Source organism: Arachis hypogaea, chromosome 2 (genome assembly GCF_003086295.3).
Source record: "Arachis hypogaea cultivar Tifrunner chromosome 2, arahy.Tifrunner.gnm2.J5K5, whole genome shotgun sequence".
Taxonomy (NCBI): Eukaryota; Viridiplantae; Streptophyta; class Magnoliopsida; order Fabales; family Fabaceae; genus Arachis; species Arachis hypogaea.
In genome coordinates this window covers 9,609,557-9,623,974 of record NC_092037.1, presented here as the reverse complement: position 1 = coordinate 9,623,974, position 14,418 = coordinate 9,609,557, and the positions used below count along the sequence as shown (strand labels likewise).

Genomic DNA, 14,418 nt, shown 5'->3' with positions numbered 1-14,418 from the left:
CACAGGCGATACCCCTTAACTCCGTTAGCATAACCCAAGAATATACATTTTCTAGACTTTGGGTCTAGCTTTGTTCTTTCTTGGGAATTGTACATCACGTACACAGGACAACCAAATATATGTAAAGAAGAATAATTAGGTGGCTTACCTTGTCACATCTCCATTGGTGTCTTTAACCCAATTGCAGTTGATGGTGACCGATTTATCATATAACAGGCGGTTTTAACAGCTTCTACCCAAAAAGACTTGGCTAAACCTGCAGTTTGCAACATAACTCATGCTCTTTCTAGGAGAGTCCTATTTATTTGCTCTATTACACCATTTTACTGAGACGTGTATGCAACTGTGAATTGTCGTTGAATACCTGCTTGCTTGCAAAATGTTAGAAAATCACCATCAACATATTCTCTTCCATTACCTGTCCTTAAACACTTGATCTTCTTTCTATATTCAAGTTCTAACTTTGCTTTGAACTTTTTGAACATCACAAACACGTCTGACTTCTTCTTGATCGGGTACATCCATAGCCTCCTAGAGTAATCATCAATAAATGATACAAGATATTTTTCTCCTTCTAGGAACATCTCCGTCGATTCCCACACATAAGAATGAATCAACTCTAATATGTGCTTGCTCCGAGCAGTTGATCTACCAAACGTCAATCTATGTTGTTTGCTTGTAACGCAGTACTTACAAAACAGTAAGTTTACCGATTTAAGCCCGGAAATGAGATTACGTTCTATATGAATCTTCAAGCCTCGTTCTGACATGTGGCCTAGTTTACAATGCCATATCATCATCATTTCTTCTTGGCTTGTTGAAGCAACTGATGCCTCTACCTCTTGCAAAGTTTCTCCCACAAGCATGTATAGATTTGCTGCAATCTTTTCTGCTTTTATTACTACAAGAGCTCCTTTAACAACTTTTAAGATCCCACCTTCAATATGGATCTTACAACCAAGTTCATCCAATTGTCCAATCGACAACAAATTCTTCTTCAAGCCTTTCACGTGTCTTACCCCTTGAAGTGAACGAATAGAACCATCAAACATTTTTATTTTGACAGTACCCATTCCAACAATTTCTAAGGCATGATCCTTTCCCATAAACACCAATCCTTCCAAGACAAGTTCATATGTACAAAATCAATTACGATGAGGAGTCATGTGCCATGTTGCTCCTGGATTAACAATCCAAACATCAGTGAGCTGTTTGCTGCCTTTAGAACCAATTGTTGCTTTGCCATATAAGATTTCTCCATCATCAAAGGTGCTCGCAACACTTCCTTGAGAACTTGATCCTTCTAGAACCTTCTCTATACTCTTCTTATTCCAACAATCTTTCTTGAAGTGTCCTTTCTTACCACAATTGTAGCATTTGACCTGCTTCTTACTTTGTGACTTTGGTCTACTTTGACTCCCACTGGAACCACGCTCCACTGATCTTCCTCTTGTCATCAACAAAGTCTCTGCTTGTTTTGAGTTCTCTAATCTATCTTCCTTATTCTTTCTCCTATATTCTTCTTCAAGAATCGCATCAGCCATGTCATCAAAAGAAAGATAATCAGTCAAAATATTATTAGTTAAGTTAATGATAAGTTGATCATTTGAATCTGGTAGACTTTGAAGTAAGAGCTCTGCACGTTCATTTTCTGCTATGGTATATTCCAACGATAAGAGTTAGAAAAATAGCGTATTTAGATTGTTGATGTGATCCGTTGCCGATGTGAACTCACTCATTCGAAGAGTATAAAGTCTTCTCTTCAAAAATATCTTGTTGTGAAGCGACTTGACTTCATATAATTTGGTGAGAGCATCCCAAATTTTCTTTGCTGTCTTTTTCTCTACTACACTTGATAAAACTGAATCAGCTAGTGCCAAGTATAAATTTGCAACAGCATTATTGTCCATCTCCTTCTATTTTTCATCTGTAATTCCAATGAGTCTACCTTCAATTGCTATCACGCAATTGTCTTTTCTCATAATGGCTTTTATCTTCAATTTTCATATGAAAAATTTACTCCCACTGAATTTTAGAATTTCATACTTTGCTGCCATTTTTTTTAGACGGTAACTCGTAGCGGAAAAAAAATATATTAATCAGCAACCTTTGACTTTGATACCACTATTAGGTACCAGACAAATGACACAACAAAACATAGAGATAAAAAATTAGAAATTTGTATAAAATATGGAAACAATTGAATAACTTTCTTTGAGAATTACAACTCCTCTCTATCACAAGGAGATTACATTAACACTCTCTCTTGACAAAAGGAGAACACACTTCTCTCCATATACAGGAGAAAACTACTCAAAGAAATATTATGTTATTCTATCCGAATGACTTGATTGAAATGAATTAAAGAAAAACTCAATTTATAGATGAGTCTCTTCAATATGAACCATCCGTCAATTAGAGGTATATAATTCTTCTATTTTTCAACCATTAAAATTCTAAGGTTATAAACTAAGATTGTTTATTACCTTTCATTTTATTTGGTTATTATTTATTTATATATTTTCTAAAATTAGCTTTACTAATTTTCACAGCCTTTCAGGAACATCATGACAATTTTTTCCAATTTTTTAACATTTCACTTTTTCGAGATAAATGTCATATCAAAGAACCAATAAAATAAAATGTCTATTTTTACATGCCTGATTCAAATGTCAAGAAGAAGGAATATTATTCTTAGAATAATTATGTAAATCAGTCTCTAAGAATTTTAAAAGCGGACATTTAGTTCCTAAGAAAAATTAATACACAAATTAATCTCTAAGGTTTTACTCCAATAGACAAATCAGTTCCTAACTCATTTTCTGATAAACTAATTAGTCCCCAAAGATTTTAAAAATGGACATTTTAGTCCCCCCAAAAAAAATTAATATACAAATCAATCTCCAATATTTTTTTTCGTTAAACATAACAGTCTTCCGTCCAAAAAATAAAATTATTATTATTATTATTATTATTATTATTATTATTATTATTATTATTATTATTATTATTATTATTATTATTATTATAAATTGCATAATAATATTGTACCATAATTTTTTGTATTTTTTGGATAAAAATAATAATAAATTTATTTATTAAATTTTTATGTATGTATTTATAATATATATATATATATATAGTCACTAAATAATAATAATAATAATAATAATAATAATAATAATAATAATAATAATAATAATAATAATATTCAATAAAATTATTAGAGATTATTTTATAAAATATTTAAAGTTAAAATCATTTGATATTTTTGTATTTAATATAATCAAAAGATGTCCTATTTTAAAAATTATATTTGTATTAAAAGAAAATATTTTAATTTAAATTTCAAAGCATCATGCATTATTCACCTTACTTGTTTTTAACAAAAAAGAGTATATTAATAATAATATTAATATTAATATTAATATTATTATTATTATTATTATTATTTAGTGAATACATATATATATATATATATATATATTATAAATACATACATAAAAATCTAATAAATAAATTTATTATTACTTTTGTTCAAAAAATACAAAAAATTATGATACAATATTATCATGCAATTAATAATATAATTTTATTATTTTTTTGGACCGATAATTGTTATGTCTAACGGAAAAAACATTAGGGATTGATTTGTATATTAATTTTTTTTGGACTAAAATATCTATTTTTAAAATCTTTGGGGACTGATTTGGGTAATTATTCTGCCAAAAATGAGCTGGGATTGATTTGTCTACCGGAGTAAAACTTTGGAGATTGATTTGTGTATTAATTTTTTTTAGAACTAAAATATCAGCTTTTAAAATCTTTGGAAACTGATTTAGGTAATTACTCTTATTCTTATATGAAGAGCATCATGATAGTAAACTTTTATTATTTTACTCTCTTTCTAAGGGGCTCTAATTTTGACAGAAATTATCAGTCAAAACTACCTAATTGATTGATCTTTAGAAGCGAATTAATGTTATTTCATTTTCCAAGCTCTTTCTTGTTTTCAAAATTTTAAGCTGTCAAACTTAAACACACTTTTAACATTAACAATTTACTTTAAAGAAGAATCAAATGAGAAAATATAAGATAAAAATATATCACATTCAACTTAAAATCTTAAAATATTAAATTAATGAATTTTTCATCTTATAAATTTCTCATTCTCTCCTATTTTCTTTGATACGAGACTAATTTCATAATTCCTACACTCTTCACACTTATAACATTAACAACTATGATATCCCAAAAGTGTGCATAATCATGATTTGGCTCTGCATAAGTAACAAGACACACTTCACACAATTTTGCTGACCAAACTTCTTAATTTTCATCTCATTCTTCATGTATCTTCTGCCATCTAATTTAGTTACCTATTCTGATTCCAAATCTTTTTGTTTGATGATATCTTCATACATTGTCAACACCAAATATAATATCTAATAATGGCCTTGGTTCTCTTGTTTGTGACGGTGGTATTGTTTAGTGTTTGTGAGGTTTCTATGAATGCAGTTTACAGGGTGGGAGATTCTGCTGGGTGGACCATGATAGACCACCCAGATTACAAGAGGTGGGCTTCTACCAAGAGATTTCATGTTGGGGATACTCTCAGTGAGTGATTCATTCACTATATATACTATAATTGATATATAAATTATTCTGCATTTCTATTCTTTCTTTTTCCTGTGTGTTAATAAAAAATATCTGGCATGGCATTATTTATATTTGTGACTCCAAATCATGAAATATAATGAATATCTTTCAAATTCTATTATGAGATGGATACATGGTTATGCATATATATATGTTTGACATGAACATGATAATAAGAATGAGTTGCCAGTTGTACACTAGCTCTTATATCAACTAAAGATTCACTCAGAATATAACCCTGAACATCAGATTCTCTAACGGAATAATTGAAATATCCATACAAGTATATAACCCTTAATTATTTATTTAACACATGATTTCCCTGTATTTACTGGTGTTAATTAGTGGTGTACAGTCAATATTATCAATTGTTCAAAACCTTATCAAAAAAGATATTTGTTCAATTGTACCTTATGTGGCATTCTTCCTTATTTCAATTGTGAACAAAGCATGTATTTCTATTCAATTCATATAAGATGCATGGCTAATTAGTAAGTTGCTGCTGTTCATTAATTAATAACAAGAGTTTAAAACATGCAGTTTTCACTTACCTCAAGCAATACCATGATGTGATGGAGGTGAGTCACCATGACTATGTTCACTGCAAGACTAACTTTGCAAAGGCCGTTTACCACACTGGCTCTGACTCTGTCAGCCTCACCAAGCCAGGCGAATTCTACTTCATTTGTAGCAATGATGGCCATTGTTCTGCTGGACAGAAGCTTCATATTAAGGTCCATCATATTTGACATCCATCATTTTAATAATCTTGGCAGTTAGGATGGCAAAGCATATTTATAAGTGTCACTGTCTACTATTATTGTTACAGAGTAGTAGTAATAATGCTGCAATTATCAGGAATTTCTACCTCACCATTGCAACTGTTTTTGCACTATGCATTTACAAGACTAACAGTCTAACTGACCATATTAATTAGCACACTAAAGATAGATAGATACGGAATTGTATGAACAACTAAATATTTTCCTGATTTTACTAAGTTTATGCATGAATTGCATTTATGTCTAATGAGATTAAATAAGGGGAATGCTAACCTTCATGCTATCCCCTTTTAGCATCATTAATATTTCTTGATAATATTAAAGTACACTGACCTCTTTTTTATGATTAAAAATAGGAAAAGTATTGCATTCAGTTCATTATATTTTGATAAAACGTTATACTAACTAAGTACTCTGGAAACAATGAGAGGTATATATCAGATCTATATCAATACATGTCAGAAGGGACCAATATAGTGTTTCAGCATTTGATGGATTGACATATATGATGCTCTTTTCTGCTTTATTCCTTGTTTTGCTCTCTCATGCAAAAGTTGTCTCCATTTGCTCCAAAGATCATATGCTCAGGTATAAGAGCAGGCTTTCCATTCATTTCTTATGCTATTAGTATGCATGATCATTTTATTATAATTAATCTGTTCATCAATATGTGGATCTGGTTTTCCATGTGATATCCAACAACTGAGTATCCTGTACGACTGTACCCACATCTGGAATGGGACCAGTTATGTTTCCAGATTTTTTCATTATCTTTCTCTTTTTCCTTTTGATTATTTTTTTTTTCTAAATTTGTTTTATAGTCAACACAGATCTTTTGAACCATCATCACACTATAATTTGTATTTTATTTTTAGTGATTGTGCCAATCTGACTAATTTAATGTAAATATACATTATACATTGGATTCCAGCAGTTGGTCAGAAAATCCTTTAATTCGTAGAAGAATCTAATATGGCTATGTTACTGTGATTACCGTCCTTAGAATAATTTTTTCAAAGATTTATCTCTTTACTATAAAAAGATTTGGTTTGTTTTCTTAAATATTATAAAAAGATTTGGTCCTTCTTATTAATGTTGGTATTAAAAGTTCTTTTTAATAATTAAATCTTCCTAACGATCTTTTAGAATAATTTTTTTATATATAAGTGTTATTAAAATTAAAGTTACACCTATTTTATATTTCGGTAATACCATTTTTAAACAATACTTTTTAAAAAGTATTGTTTAATAATAAAAAAAATATTATTTTAATTTTAATAACACTTTTTAAAATATCATAATAACCATAGCATAATCATTCTAGAATAGCTCTAATTTGTATTATGAGAATTATCATTAGCACCATAGCTTGAAAGCAACTTTACGAAAGCAATTCCGAATTCTGAAGCACCGCTTAAAAACTTTTTTTTTTGGTATTTTTTAAACTGTTATTTTAACAACCCTACTTTCAGCTATCCGTGCGAGATCCAATAACTAATTGTATTACCTTAATGCGTAAGTAATTAAACATTTTTTTTTCTTTTTACCAAATATATCAGCTCTAGATAAACTCGATAATGAATTGCTGCATGCACAAGGAAGGGTTCGAACTCCCGACACTTGTTTAAGCGGACGAGTGAGCTGGCTACTCGACCAACTCAAGTTGGTTAGATAAACTCGATACTATTTTGTTATTCTATGTATCTCTTTCGCATTGGGTGAAACTGCGGCCTGGTTGATTCAGTTGGGCGGTGACACTAGGCCTTTTTCTTTTTGTAACTTTGTAAATGAGTTAATACGGCATTTACATTCCCCATTTTTGGGCCCTAGACATCTTTTACATTTTGCACTTTGTCTTTTTTATAAATCTTATGTTCCATTTGTGTGCATGATGAAGTCCAGGTTTGTGCATGAGTGAAAATCCCACAAATATATGAACAAAATGCATGAGGTCAGGGAGATAAATAAAATTGAATACAAGCATTTTACATTGGTGCTATTTGGTCATCATATTGACTCTTTTTCCTTTCCTGGAAGGGACAAAACAAACTTTGTAACCTTTTAGTTGTCGAAAACTATTCGTGTGTTTGGATTATAGTGGTTAAGTTATGGTTTAATACAATGAGAAAAGGAAGAGGGGGAGGGGGCCGGGAGTTCACTTTTACAATAGCCATAATTTGAGACAAAATTATAGTGAAACTAATTGGCAGATTTGAAATAAATAGTGGTGTGTTTATGTATTATATTTATATTTATTTTTCTCTGAGTGAAAGGATTTCCTGATACGTTCTTCTCCATTTTTAACAAATAAAAAAGTTCTGTTTTTTATATTATTATATTTATTTTCTTTTACATAAAGAACTCATTTTTTTTTCTGAAATTAGGACTGAGACTTGAATTTGAGAGGTGAAAATGGGGAGATTATGTGGCATATAAATAACTCATATTATATATATACCATTAAATTGACTTAAATAAGTTTTTGGCCCCTGTAATTTTTTTCTTTAATTTGATCTAATAAAATTTAAAAATTATCTGTTTTAGTCTTTATTGTTCATATTTTTTATCAAGTGTTAAATATTAATAATTTAATATGATAAGTAAAAATACTGAAATGATATGACATATTTCGTCAGTAATTTTTAACCAAAATAAAAATTATAGAAGCCAAAATAAAAAAATATATTTTATAAAGAGATTCTTATATAAACCTTTATATTTATACTTAATCCAATTTTTATGAATTATTTGAAAAATTTTAATTTTCTTTACTTATAGTCCCCATTCAAAGTTTGCTTATACGCATTACTAAACTCCCATTGCTTCCCCGCTCCAAGGAAGAAATGAATTAAATCATAGTAAAACTAAAAAGACAAGTGCACACAACACACTAGAGTACAGACTACATACTAATCATAATAAACGCATACGAAAAAAAAACAAATGTAAAATAACATAGTCAAATATAACATATTATTTTAGAAAAGAAAAAAGAAAGTGAAATGTTACCTGTGAATTGTGACATAAACAAGGGGAATGACTGCGGCTGCTGTGTGCCGACTCAGTGACTCAGTGAGTGATGATGGCCTGTACTGCTGCATTTGTTGCTGGTTAGTGGTTACTGGTTACTACTGACTGCTGAGACAGCGTAAGCCGAGCCGACTCAAAAGCCGACTTTGACGCTATTATCCGGCAACCCCATTACGGCACGCGCACCTGCACGTGCAAACTCACTCTTACCACGTAACACCCCCTCACGGGACCAACACCATAAGATGCAAACATGCAAACAAACAAAATTAATACACTGCCACATGAGCGTGATTAGATCCTCTGGTTTTCCGTTTTTATAATAGGGATCATCATTATGATTTCTTACTATATCTTAATATGAGGAATTCTTAACATTTTCGGAGTAGAAAAAATTGTTGTATAGTCTATAACATTATTATTCATTTATTCTTAATTAGCATGAGGTTTTCAAAAATGATTTTTCCTTTTTTTTTAATGAAATTAACTCATGTAACAAGTGATAAAGAGTAGAACATAGCTTTTTAAATATGTGATATTACTGTCTCAAAATTTATGGGCCTTGATTTTTCTCTTGAAATAGTGAGTGTAAAAGTAATTTTTAAATTAATGTGATGATTTATAATTTATTAATAAAAAAATATTTCTTGCATTATCATTTATCGACAGAATAATGTTCATAGTTTCTAAAATAATAATATTGGTAGGTTGAGCCAATAAAAACAAAATGTACCTTAAGCAGCACTTTCCTAAACTCATGTGACAGGTGAAGGCTTTGAAACCAGAAGTTTAATCCTCTTCTGTCTAATCAGCTTATTAACTTCTCATTTGTTTTTAAGAAGAATTATACATATCAACTTTTGCTTCTCCAGATTAGATGCTTTCATTGATTGCTTAAAAATTATACATATATATTCGATTTGGTACCATATAAAAGTTCATTTAATAAGAATTTTACATTCCATTCTATATACAAATGTGGATGTTGACTCAATATAGAAAGAAAAATAAAATGAGAAAAGATCAAGAAGAAGATTATATATAAGTTAGTACGTACAACAATCATAAATGAAAAAAATGAAAAAAGATATGAAGTAGCGCACTGTAATAAAAGACAAGGAAGCGACATGGTGGCGTATATAACTACCCCCATTCCGAAACGCACCTTTCAGTCCCCTGTTCCTTTTAACTCTCATCTCACCAACTCGTATCACACAACACACACAGAGACACATAACACACCCTTCACTTCACTTCACTCCCAACCCATTAACCCTTCTCATCAAGAAAGCGTGATTCACTCCTTTATTTCTTTACTCACCTTCTATTCTCTCCTATTTCTCTCACATACACACAATCAAAGAATAAAAATAACCCAAAACCCCTCTGTTTTGTGAAAAACCAAACAAAGCATAGCAATTAACAAACACGCACAGATAGAGTGAGAGTAAAGAGAGAGAAAAAAAAGATGGAGCTAAGTAAAGTGACCTTAGAGATCTTCTCAAAGCTGGAGCAGAAATGGCTCTCTCATTGCACCAAAGAAGCCAACAGCAAGAAAACCCGCATTCTCAGCATCGACGGCGGAGGAACCACCGCCATTGTCGCCGGTGCGGCCCTACTCCGCCTCGAGGACCAGATCCGTCACGACACGTCCGATCCCCACGCTCACATCGCAGATTTCTTCGACGTGGTTGCCGGCACCGGCATAGGCGCAGTCCTCGCCGCGATGATCACCGCCGCTGACTCCTTCGGCCGTCCGCTCTATACCGCCCGTGACGCTGTGAATCTCGTCGCCGATCGAAACTCCGACCTGTACAAGCTCAAAACCGCCGGAATATTCCGTCGGCGCCGGAGATTCTCTTCCCGGAGCATGGAAACAGTGTTGAAGGAAGTGTTCACGAGAAAAGACGACGGAAAATCGCTGACATTGAAGGACACGTGCAAGCCTCTGCTTGTTCCATGCTTCGACCTCAAGAGCTCAGCGCCGTTCGTGTTCTCACGCGCTGACGCGTGCGAGTCTCCGAGTTTCGACTTCGAGCTCTGGAAGGTTTGCCGTGCCACGTCGGCCACTCCTAGCTGCTTCAAGCCGTTTCCGTTGGAATCCGTTGACGGAAAAAAATCCTGCTCCGCCGTCGACGGCGGACTCGTCATGAACAACCCTACCGCCGCAGCAGTCACGCACGTGCTTCACAACAAGCGCGATTTCCCCGCGGTTAACGGCGTCGAGGACCTCCTCGTCCTCTCCATCGGAAATGGATCATCCAGCGCCAAAGCGCGCGAGAATCACGAACCTTCTGTGATCGACATTGTCCTCGACGGTGTTTCCGAGACGATTGACCAGATGTTAGGAAACGCATTCTGCTGGAATCGCAATGATTACGTCAGAATCCAGGTACATGAAAGTAGAAACGGTTCTCTTTCTACTTATTTATTTATTTCATTGATGTTTGGTTTCTAAGAAAATGAAAGAGAAAATGTGGAACGGAATGATCTAAATGAATGTTGACGGAGAATGTGTGTTTGTTTGTTGCAGGCATTTGGTTTGGGGAGTGAAGGAACGGTAACGGAAGAAGTGGAAGAGAAGAGTGAGGTGCTGAAAGAGAGGGCTTTGGAGTCGTTACCGTTTGGCGGGAAGCGGTTACTGACAGAGACTAACGGAAACAGAATCGATAGCTTCGTGCAACGGCTTGTTGCCTCCGGAAAACCCAGCCCGCTGTCAAGTCCCCGCAAGAATTCCGCCGTCAACCCTCTGGTTAACGGCCGCTAGATTCTTTTTTTTTCCTTTTTTTTTTCTCGAATTTTCTTTTGGCTTTTTCATTTTAATTTTCCTTTTTATTACTTTGTTAGATGCTGTAAGTTGTAATTGCAAGGTGTAACCAAGATGACAAGGTCAACTTGTCATGGAGTGAAAAAAAAAAAAAAGAAAACATGACCAAAAAAAATTGCCTCAAGTTTTTTTACCTAGCTTAGCTGTGCCAGTTGTATCAATAATTAATCTGGTAGAGTTCTATCGAAAGAAATTAACCTGGTAGGGTTACTTCCTCTTTCTTACTTTCTTAAATTATGACACTATAGTTGCTTCATTAAAATGTTAAGCATAGTGGAAGCCATTTATTATTTATAATATTAAAATTAAAACTTAATTTAATAAGTGCTAAACTATTTAAACCAACTTATTAAACAATTTGAAATTGATATGTTGTTAACTGGATATATTTAGGATAAAAATTAAATTAGTAAAGCATTATATATATATATATATTAACAGAAATGTTTGATAACCAAAGAAAATCAACTAAAATCAGTCATAACTTGTCTTATTTAGCATTCATTAATTGTTGCGACAATTAATAAATGCTAAATAAGACAAATTCTCACTTTTTTTTTTTGGTCTCCCTAGCATTATATTCACTTGCATTATAATTTTTTTTTTCCGGAGTGAAAGAGTGAAGTAGTGGCGTACATGATGATGAGCATTGTTTGGTGTATAAATATTTCAGATGTTTTGTGTTTAAAGTTCACTGCATTCTAAGTATTAATCGAAACTCTTTCAAATCTCAATTGATACAGCTTTAACACCCTCCAAAAAATTTGAGTTCTAAACCTTCCATAGAAAAAAGCAGAAGAACAGTCATCAAATGCCTTAAATGAACTACTCATAGTGGGAGACACAACTATTGGACTTACCATTTACCTTTTCATTCTTAGTCACCTTTTGACTTGGAACTGTAATTGTCAATCCCCTGAATTGACTGCGTAATTTGTGGAGTAGAGGAACATCAGACTTAAAATGCTATATGATTTTTCATCAAAAGAATGTTAAGTATATTTATTATCCTTATATATCATATTAACTATTAGATGAGTTGAAGATTAATTTCAATAGTTTATATTTAACTGCATAAGTTTTGTTATACTTAAATATGATATTATTAACCAATTGATGGTTTTTTTTTAACTCTAATCAATTGTATAATAAGTTTTAATTAAAACTTTGATGATTGAGTAGTGTTCGTACCTTAGTTTGAGGATGCGAATTTATGAAATTAAGGTACCGGATATCTTAATTTAGTTAATTTGTAAAATTAGATTGGAAAGACAACCTCAAAAACACTTGGAAACTTAAGTTAGTAATATTTTTAGGTGTTAAAGATGATTCGTCTTTACTTATTAAACTCTCTTTTTATTTCCTTGTTCTAGGATGACTGTTTTGCTTTGTTGTCTTTTTTATGTGTTTTTAATGTCATGATTTAACTGTTTTGTGTATCTTTAATTTTATTAGTTTTTATGATGTTATATGTATTTTTTTAATAACATTAGATTCTCAATTAATTGTATTTATTGGTGTTATTCTTGTCCAAAACAAGTAGTGAAGAGATTAATCACGAGTGTCAACTTAGCCATAAATATTTTGAAGGAGGAATAAAAAAGTAAAAAAAGTATAAATTAGTGCAAACACAATTCTCTGACCAATATCTCAGAACTCACTTTGATCGATCTCAACACAGAATAATTGTGACACAGAAGACATGTTTCCTAGATAGCGTTAGAACTTTGAGAAATAATAGCTATTATTTATTAGAGCATTTTTAATGTAAGTTTTAATTTTAATTTTATTTTAGATCTTACAGAATGACCATAAATATTTATGGTATCATATATTATAAATAATGATTAAAAATTAAAAACAAAATTTATTTTTTTAATATTTAATTTTAATTCAATTAAAATTTTATATTATTTTTAATTATTTTATCATATAATTATACGAACAATAAACTTTTATTAGTTATTTATCAAAATGATATTATATCTCTAAAATAATATCAATTTTATTTCATTAATTAATTTTAATATAATTTTTAATTTTAAATCAATTTATTTTTTAAAATATAAAAAATATGGTATTCTAAAAATATTTCGTTAGAAATGCTTAGTATCATTTTTTAATTAACCATCTTTTTTATGTCATAAAAATATATTACAAATATTATTTCTAAAAAACTTTTAAAAGACGTTTGATGTATCATGGTTAAAGTATACACACTCCAGATATTAGAATTGTTTTATACATTGTCTTTCACTCTTTCCTACTCTCTCTCACTCTGATCTTGAGTTGAGTGCCATCTTTTGGGCCCAAAGAAAATTATAGTGGGGACAATCGGGGACCAACCATGAGCACTCATTCATATTCATCACTATGACTTGGCATGTTGACGCTTGCAAGTTGCAAGGGAAGAATAACAAAATCATGACGTTTTGGGTTTCTTGTGTCTCAATTCAGATAAATTCTTACATGCGTTGACTACAACCGTATCATTTAAGCTCCAACAACATGTATGTATGTGATCATGCATCGATAAATTCTCATTTATTTTCATCGATTTAACAAAAAACTGTATCTATTAATAAAATGTCTACGTTTTCAATAAAATTTAAGTGATTTTTTTTTATTTTTAATTTTTTAAATTTTAAGCCCTCTATTTAATTTCAGATCACATCAAACTTAAAAACAAACTAAATTTAATACTTATAAAATAGATTATAAAAATAAAATTTGATCTTGCTGTATATATACAAGACAATTATCTAAAATTGTTGGGATATAAAATTATTCAAAATAAACCGAATTGCGAAAAAGTAAAAACTCAATTACAGTCACTTTCACATGAAATTAATAGCTAAAAGTCGTTAAATAAAAATTTAATTAAATTAGTTAAATCATTTAACGGCTCTCAGGTATCAACTTTACGTAAAGTCGACTGCACCTGAATTTCCACCTTGCGAAAGACCCATGAGAATCCGGAACATCCCGTCCGTAACACTATAATAAATTCAATTTTTATCAGATACCATTAAAATTTCTCAAGATGATTATAACAATAATTATCATTAGATAATTTTGACAGAAAATCCCATGATAATAAACGTGTTTTGTTTCTAGTGG

At 31.3% G+C, this 14,418-nt stretch overlaps 1 protein-coding gene across 1 annotated transcript; it reads left to right on the top strand.

Annotated features, from left to right (window-relative positions):
* The first annotated feature begins 9,643 nt into the window (after positions 1 to 9,643).
* LOC112736749 (probable inactive patatin-like protein 9) lies at positions 9,644 to 11,517 on the top strand. Its single transcript, XM_025786336.3, has 2 exons — positions 9,644 to 10,863; positions 11,005 to 11,517. Exons 1-2 carry the CDS (start codon positions 9,940 to 9,942, stop codon positions 11,236 to 11,238), a joined length of 1,158 nt encoding a protein of 385 aa, XP_025642121.1. The 5' UTR covers positions 9,644 to 9,939; the 3' UTR covers positions 11,239 to 11,517.
* Positions 11,518 to 14,418: the final 2,901 nt, after the last annotated feature.